Source organism: Oryx dammah, unplaced genomic scaffold (genome assembly GCF_014754425.2).
Source record: "Oryx dammah isolate SB20612 unplaced genomic scaffold, SCBI_Odam_1.1 HiC_scaffold_312, whole genome shotgun sequence".
In the NCBI taxonomy this organism is placed as follows: Eukaryota; Metazoa; Chordata; class Mammalia; order Artiodactyla; family Bovidae; genus Oryx; species Oryx dammah.
The window spans coordinates 1-7,754 of record NW_024070478.1 but is presented as its reverse complement, the minus strand read 5'-3'; the positions used below and the strand labels follow the sequence as shown (position 1 = coordinate 7,754).

At 53.5% G+C, this 7,754-nt stretch overlaps 1 protein-coding gene across 1 annotated transcript; it reads right to left on the bottom strand.

Annotated features, from left to right (window-relative positions):
* Positions 1 to 1,220: 1,220 nt before the first annotated feature.
* Positions 1,221 to 7,738, bottom strand: LOC120859232 (serpin A3-7-like). Its single transcript, XM_040235412.1, has 4 exons — positions 7,105 to 7,738; positions 5,205 to 5,475; positions 2,626 to 2,776; positions 1,221 to 1,596 (listed from the first exon to the last, which is right to left on the bottom strand). Exons 1-4 carry the CDS (start codon positions 7,736 to 7,738, stop codon positions 1,402 to 1,404), a joined length of 1,251 nt encoding a protein of 416 aa, XP_040091346.1. The 3' UTR covers positions 1,221 to 1,401.
* Between the last annotated feature and the right edge of the window lie 16 nt (positions 7,739 to 7,754).

The window sequence follows — 7,754 nt, the reverse complement described above, 5'->3', positions numbered from 1 at the left end:
TAAACCCCTTTAAAGCTGCCTAGGACCCTACGGAATTTCCCAGAACCCTTGCCGAGTCCCAGGCCCCGGGTTCTCTAGTGCCTCCGCCACGGCCCCATGCTCCCTGCCACCCCTCACTTTCTGCTCCAGTTGTGTCCAATTTCTTTCCCTTTCTTGAAAATGCCCCCCTCACATTTTCTCTTGCTGGCGACACTGCTCTCTGTTCACCCACAACTTTCTACCTTTCCTCTGCTGGCAGCTCTGCAATCCCCTCCTCCAGGAAGCCTTCCCTGACTTCCCGCTGAGCCTGGTCCTCCCCTCTCAGCCTCCAATCCCTTTGTTCATCACTCATCTTCCCCATTATATTCTAAGTCCCATGAGGGCCGTTGCTGCAAAAATCTCTGTGGGCCGAGTGGCTTTGTGGTTTAGAGTGTTCCTCTGACATCCATCTGGTTGGGATAATATCTTGCTGGGAGTAATTTCTAGCTGTGGGGGAATTACTGAGCCTCTCTGTTCCTCAGTTTCCCCATTGGTAAAATGGGATGAGTAACAGCAAGCATCTCATGTGACATAAATGGGTTATTCCAGGTAGAGGTCTCAGCAGCTTGTTTGGAAGAGAGATCTCCTCCAAGAGACGTCAGTTGTGGATGACGTCATCGTTACCGTGTGCTCTCCCTGGGGATCTCACAGCCCCAGTACATCAGGGGGATGAAGGTCTGTGTGTTGCTCTTATTACACATCATGTGTCTATTGCTCTTTCACTCCTAGGAGCACCATATTGGCGGCTGATGGGGATCCTCTGTCACGGGAGGAGGTGGAATTGGCCAGGAGGTGGAGGAGCTCAGCTGGGAACCTTGAAGTAGCTGTTCTCCCAGGTTGGGGTGCTGGGGGGCAGAGGGGTGATCCTTGGGAAGGAGGCCCAGCTCAGCTGCAGGAAGGAGGGGTCCAGGGGCATGTGCCAGAAGAGGTCAGGGTCGGAGCCCCTGCAAGTGAGCACCAGGGCACATCCCAGGCCCTGGGGAGGAAGGAGTGAACCTTGACTTGGACCCAGAGCCCCCGGGACCCCTCCCACTTCTAGTCCTGAGGTCCAGTGGGCTTGGTCAGAGGCGCAAAGCCTGCTCCGGGGCCGCTGGTGAGGCCGAGGCAGAGGGGTCCAGAGGTGGGGTGGGCTGAACGTGTGTGGTAGCTTGGAAGGCTTGGCCTTGGGGCCCAGCAGCAGGGCAGTGGCGCACAGGAAAGCATCCAGTCCAAGGAAGGGGCTTTATTGTTGTTCTGTGGCTCAGAGGCTCCTTGTCACCAGGACATACAGCCTCTGTGCACCTGGAGCCCCTAGCATTGTTGCTGTCATCTTCCAAGGATGAGCAGAGGGCCAGGCTGCTCCCAGGGACCTGGGCACCCAGCTCCTTAGGGAGGAGGGGCGCTCTAGGCTTCCTTGGGGTTGGTGACTTTGGCCAAAAAGATGATGCTCTGAGTGTCTTTGCAGAATATGGAAATCAGAAAGGGCCTGTGGAAACTGACAGTTAATGTGTGCAAGGATGAAGTCATCATTCTGATAGCTGTGACAGCAGCTCCTTCCGTGCCCTCCTCGCCCACGTCGAGCACGGCCTTGTGGACCACCTGTGGGGACGCCAGAACATTACCCACTGGAGACAGGGGAGGCAGGGTGTGAGAGCCTCTGGGGACCGACATTCATCCACCTGCTCCTGGTCTGTCATTGCACTGTCAACCTGCTCAATCTGTCTGTCTTCCCATCCAACTATCAGCTGGTTTGCCGTTGTGATGCATGGATGTAAAAAGTGAAGATGAGAGTCCTGGGCCCAGGGTCAGAGAGGCAAAGAGCAGGGGCTCCTGGACCTGGATCCCTCTCTGTCTGAGTCCACAGACTCTGCTGTCCCCCAAGCACCCCCTAGTGTAGGGAGAGGGCCAGATTGAGGCACTTTTCTTGCAGGGAACCATCCACAGCCCTTCATGCTGAAGTTGCAGATGAGCTGCACTGCTTTCTGCACCACGGTGGCTCCAGCTGACGTGTCCCTGAGCCCTCAGCTACTTTGCCTAGGATTGGCTTCCCAGCCCTGGACCACAAGGCCCTGTGGCCCCTGTGTCTCCTTTACCAGGCCCTCTGGCAGGTGGGGTGCAGGGGAGACTGCAGGGCTGCCCAGCCACCCCCATTCATTCTAACTTCTCTGCTTCTAGGATGGCAGTACCAGGACCCCTGGTGTCCTTCTCTCCTGCTCTTAGTATATATTCATCACGATGGCCCTGAGCCATTGTTAGTACCTCTTACCTGCTCTGCCAGTTTCTTCATGCTGGGTAAGAACTATCACCATATTTTGTAGATGAAAAAAACTGAGGGCCACAGGACCTTAACTATTTGCCTCTTCAGGCATGAAAAGTAGAGCTTGGCACGGGGTCCCCCACTGATTCCACTCCAGGGGAATTCTTTCCCAATGATGGACTCCTGGTCACATTATATTTCAGGGAAGTTGGGGACAACTCCCAATATGATTGTAACCCAGTCCTGGGGAGGGTGATTGATTTATCAGAAATTCAGTGAATTTGCAAATTCAGAATTAGCCAAACATCTGCCTGTCTGCCCTCATTTAAGCTCCTATAAAAAAGAATGAATTGTCCAAAGTTTAGACTTACCTGGGAAACTGCCAGCTTGTGGTCATCTGTGATTCCTGAGAAGTCCGCATTGCTGGTGAAGATATTCTTCATACCCAGGTGGGAAAGGATGTCTTTCAGCTGATAGTAGCTGGAGATGGAAAACCTTGGCAGGCTGAGTTGATGTATATGTCTAGGGAATGAGAAAGATAAACTTGAACTCACGCTGGACAGTGTCTTCCTTTCTTTTACCTCACAGTTTGATCTTTTGCGGTTTCATCTCCAACCACCTCCTTAACACTGGAAAGATAAACTTTCTTCCTCAGTGTCTAGACCCCTCAGGCTAGCTCTCCTTAATTCCTAATTATGCATTCCTGACTGCAAGAGTCCAATGTCCCTAGGGCTGGGGCTGTGGTGTTGCCCACAAAGGTCCTCGCCTCTCCCCTGCAAGGTTGCAGGCAAGGAAAATACCCTCCTCCAACAGGGATTTCACAGTTGCTAGGAGATTGTGCCCGGGAGGCTGCTCCACAGGCATCAGGAAGGCTTCCTGCAGGAGGTGGCATGGAGCCTGAGTCCCAGGGGAGGGGATGGATGTGACTGGGTGAAGAGGAGCCTAGGAGGAGGTGGATGCACTTGCAGGAATGTGGGAAGCAGAGGGGCTGCTCCACAGCACAAGGGCGGCCTGAGTGTGAGCGGCAAGGAAGGAAGGAGCTGAAAGGGGCTTGGAGGCGACATGGGGGGCTGGTGGCTGCAGTCAGGGGACTTGGGGACATGAATCATCCAATTCAGGGTCTCCATCTTGCCATCCCAGTTGAGGACAGGACAGCTTCAGCTTCTGAGCAGAGCCGCCAGCAGGTTCTTGGAGCAAGAGATGCTGTCTCCCACCCCGAGGCCTCTCTCTCTCTCTCTGTATTTCCCTTAAGACTCTTGTCAGGCTATCTGGTCTTAGATGCCAAGTATGAGGAGGCTCCGACTTCCCTTAAACTGTGGGGTGTCCCCCCCATGGCTGCTCGCACCCCCTCCCTACCCACCCCTGCAGACCCTGGCCCAGCATGCCTCTCCCTCTTGTCCCCCTTAGATCTGTCTCCTGAATCCCACCTCCTGGCCTGTGTGTCTACCCTCAGTTTACCCAGAGCCTGACCCCTCCCCACGCTTCCTGCTCATCCTGGTCCAGCCCTCAGCGCCCTCCCCTGGGTGACCCCCACTGGGCTCCAGGTGGCCTCCCTGCCTCCATGCATGTCCTCTGCCATCTGCTCTCCACTTGGCACCCTGGGTGGTTCTTCTAAAACATCACTCAGATCTTTTACTTGTTGACTCAAAACCTTGTGATGAATTTCCATTTCCCTTAGACGGTGGGGGAGTCAAGGGGTCTGCACGGCCTTGGGTGACCTTAGTCCTCCCCAAGGACCCCGACCTCGCCCAGCTTCCCCCCTCATTCCCTCTGCTCTCCTGCTCTGGCCTCACAAATCCTCAACCACACCAGACTTGCTCCTGCCTCAGGGGCTTTGCACTGGCTGTTCCTTTGGTCAGCAATGCTTTTCCCACGATATCCACTTGACTCAGTCCCTCACCTCAAACATCACCTAAGGGCTATCCTAATTATAATCACAAACTACCCCTGGGTCCAATTTTCCTTCTCTTTTTCCTTTATTTTCCCTCACCTCACCATTTCCCATCTCTCTGAGTACAAAAATTATTTAGTTATTTATTTTTTATCTGTCTCCCCCAATTACAAATTAAGTGCCATGAAGGTGGGGAATTTAGTGTTTTATTTGCTGAGAGTCCCTTGCACTGCAAGGAGATCCAACCAGTCCATTCTGAAGGAGATCAGCCCTGGGATTTCTTTGGAAGGAATGATGCTAAAGCTGAAACTCCAGTACTTTGGCCATCTCATGTGAAGAGTTGACTTACTGGAAAAGATTCTGATGCTGGGAGGAACTGGGGGCAGGAAGAGAAGGGGACGACAGAGGATGAAATGGCTGGATGCCATCACCGACTCAATGGATGTGAGTTTGAGTGAACTCCGGGAGTTGGTGATGGACAGGGAGGCTGGCGTGCTGGGATTCATGGGGTTGCAGAGTCGGACACGACTGAGCGACTGAACTGAACTTGCTGACTCAGGATCCAAATTATTCCCTTAGACATAACATGATCTTCATTAATTAATTCAACCAGTGCTAAGTGGATAAATGAATAAATGAGTGACTATGATGGAAAGACAGTGTAAAGCTGGTCCTCGGAGCCTGTCTCACTTGAGCCCTCACCTGATCCCGATTCTATCCCTTCCTCTCCACCGTCGAAAGGCGGAGCCAAAGAGAGAACTGCATGAGCGTTGGGTGTTCTGTTGAGGATCCTCCTGACTCAATACATGTTGATGTGAGAGGAACCCTCAGTCCCCTTGCTCTCCCTTCCTCTGATGTCATCATCCTATGGAAGGAAAAATTTTGCCCCAAAATCCCTAAGTTAGCAAATGGCAAAGTCATCTCAGAACAGGTTCTCCCACCATTGTCCTGCCCCCGGACATTCCTGAGGCCCTGTTGCTGGGCGTCAGGAGTCCAGGAAGAGGGGGAAGGACCAAGACAGCAGCTGAACCCACAGCTCTGGGTCCTGGGGACAGTCACCTGGGCTTCAGGGAGTTCCGCCACCTCGTCAGCGTCTCCGGGATCAGCTTGGCTTCCAGGTCCTGCATTTTGCCCTCGTCAGGGAGGATGAAGAGGGCGCTGTCGTTGCTGGTGTACATGAGCTCCACCAGCGTGCAGCCCAGCTCCTCATCCCGGAAGTAAGGGGTTTCCAGGCCAAGGGTCATCATGGGCACCTGCACCGTCTTGTTCTTGCTCACGAGGAACTCTGAGTCATAAGTACGGCGAGGATCAAATGGCGTCTTCCACTGGGCTGGAGAAGGAATAGATGACTTTGTGAATACAAGGGCTGTGTCCTCTCCTTCTTCTGCCCTGGTCCCTCAGTGGGGCAGACCCTCCACGCACCAGCTGTGCCCCTGCACCATGTGCCTCTGGGGTGGGCCTGCCAGGTGTGCACATACACCTGGGCAGGTGGGTAAGCCCTTGGGGATGGGGCTGAACCCTGCAGGTCAGGATTGAGAAGAGGGGCATGAAACAAAGCTGGTTAGTTGTACTACATGCAAAGTCAACAGGAAATACGGAGGGCAAGGGAGAGATGGGGATGAGGCTGGGCCTGGGGAGATACAGGACCTCCTCGTCCTTCAAGGGAACATGTTAGTGACCGGGTTAGTCATTGGCTTTTCAGGGAGGACACACATCCCTGCAGCTTTGTGAGCCTGGCTGGAGCAGGAGCCACCTGGGGATCCAGAGTGCAGGGCAGTGTCAACAGAGGAGGGGACTCGGGTCTCCACCCAGGAGGATGAATCTGCGCTGAGGACAGGACTTCTAGAGGAGTTCAGGGCTCTGGGGCTTCAGGGAATGTGAATCCACCCCCACCTCGTGCTTCATTTCCACCCCTGCCTGTGTCCTCAAGGTTAGAGGTGGGGGTAGACAGAAAGGGAGGCTGCCTGGGGTGCCCCTGGGGAAGAGACTTGTAAGGAGAAAGTCCTAAGGTGAAAAAGGAAAGGGAAGCACAGAAAACTCAAAAAACAAACATAGCAGGACAGGCCTGGATTCATTTTTAAGAATAATTCAGTTCTAAGCTTTTATTTACAGACAACTACGGTGGCCCAAGAGGGCTGCTCTGGACTCTGCCAAGAGTCCTCAGCTCTGGACTAACTTGGCTCCAAGAGCCGGTGTCTCTTACATAGCTGACCACTTCCTGACTTGATAATCTGTCTCTAGGTCCCTATTGGCCCTTCTTGCTCCCTGTGCAAAATCCATCTGCCTCTACTCCGCCCCTTGTGAATATCCAGGCGGAGGTTTGCCATGCTGACCTCCTGACACCAGGAGGGCCAGGCATCAGACCAGCTTGAAGCCGGAGGAGGATCCTGTCTAGGAGGCTCCCTTCTGCAGAGGCTGCTCCCAGATGGTGGCCTGACCTGTTCCACCCTAAGCTGATAGAAGAGCACAGGTGAAGACCCTGGGGATTCACAGGCTCCTCAGAGTCTGTCTCACCATGAAGACCACTGGCCTCACTGGGAGCCTTCAGAGACCAAGTCCCCCGGCAGGTCAGAGCCAGCCCATGGTGGGCACAGCTGAGGGTTCCCGAGGGTTCCAACACCACCTCCTTAGGAAGGACACACACAAGAGTGATGGGAACGGGAAGACCCTTCCTCTAGCAGCTGGGTAAGATGAAGTCAAAACAAAACTCTCCCTCTGTGTCAGACAAAGGGTTAGCAGCTTCCCTGCACTAACGTCCTGTAACGACCATTGGATTTTGGAAAATCCAATGACAGTCAAAGCCAATGGTTGGGGCAGGGCCTTAGTGCCGAAGCCCCTTAAGCTGAGGGCAGCCTTCTCTATAGTGTTTTGCCTAATGACAGTTGATTAAGCCAGGAAATAGCCCTGAAGCCTCAGAAAATAAGTACTTGTTTCTCTGAACCCCAAACTAGGCACCCACCTTTAAAGAAGATATAATTCAACAAGATTAAATCTGTGAGCTGGTCATGATCATTGAAGAGCTTCTCAATTTTTCCATGAGTTTTATTCTTCACGTATTCATTGATAAGATTTACGGCAGCTTTGGAATCCTTGAAGTTGATGGACAAAACCTCAGAGGCATAAAAAGCCTCGGCATCTTTCCTGAATTTGTCCAGCAGCTTCAGCTCCTCCGGCACAAACATGGCGTTGCCCACGCTCAGCTGCAGCTGGTTGCTGGGCTGATTGAACGTCTGCAGGAGGTGCTGGAAGCCCTGGTGGATTTCTGTCTCGGGGGTCTCTGTGAGGTTGAACTTGAGACCTTCCAGGATCTCCATCACAGTGGGGCCACGAGCCCCCAGGGACAGGAAGGCCAAGGCTATGGAGATGCTCAGAGGGGAGAAGATGACATTCTTACTGGGGTTCTTCAAAGCCAGCTGCTTGTAGAGGCTGAAGGCAAAGTCGGTGTTGCTTGAGGCTAATGCATGGTCATCCACAGACATCCCTTTGTGCTGTCCTTCTGGGGTCACATTCTCCGGGAGGCAGTGGACACTGGAGCAGAGCCCAGCCAGCAGGAGCCCCAGAGCCAGGAGGGGGGACACTCTCTCTGCCCTCATGTCTGAAAAGCAAAGC

What these genes read in the sequence shown, in the direction of transcription:
- LOC120859232 (XM_040235412.1), bottom strand. Translation starts at nt 7,738, where the DNA reads ATGAGGGCAGAGAGAGTGTCCCCCCTCCTGGCTCTGGGGCTCCTGCTG. An exon ending in GAATTATATCTTCTTTAAAG is followed by an intron (nt 5,476 to 7,104) that starts GTGGGTGCCTAG and finishes TTCCTTCTCCAG; the next exon opens with CCCAGTGGAAGACGCCATTT. An exon ending in ACAAGCTGGCAGTTTCCCAG is followed by an intron (nt 1,597 to 2,625) that starts GTAAGTCTAAAC and finishes GCGTCCCCACAG; the next exon opens with GTGGTCCACAAGGCCGTGCT.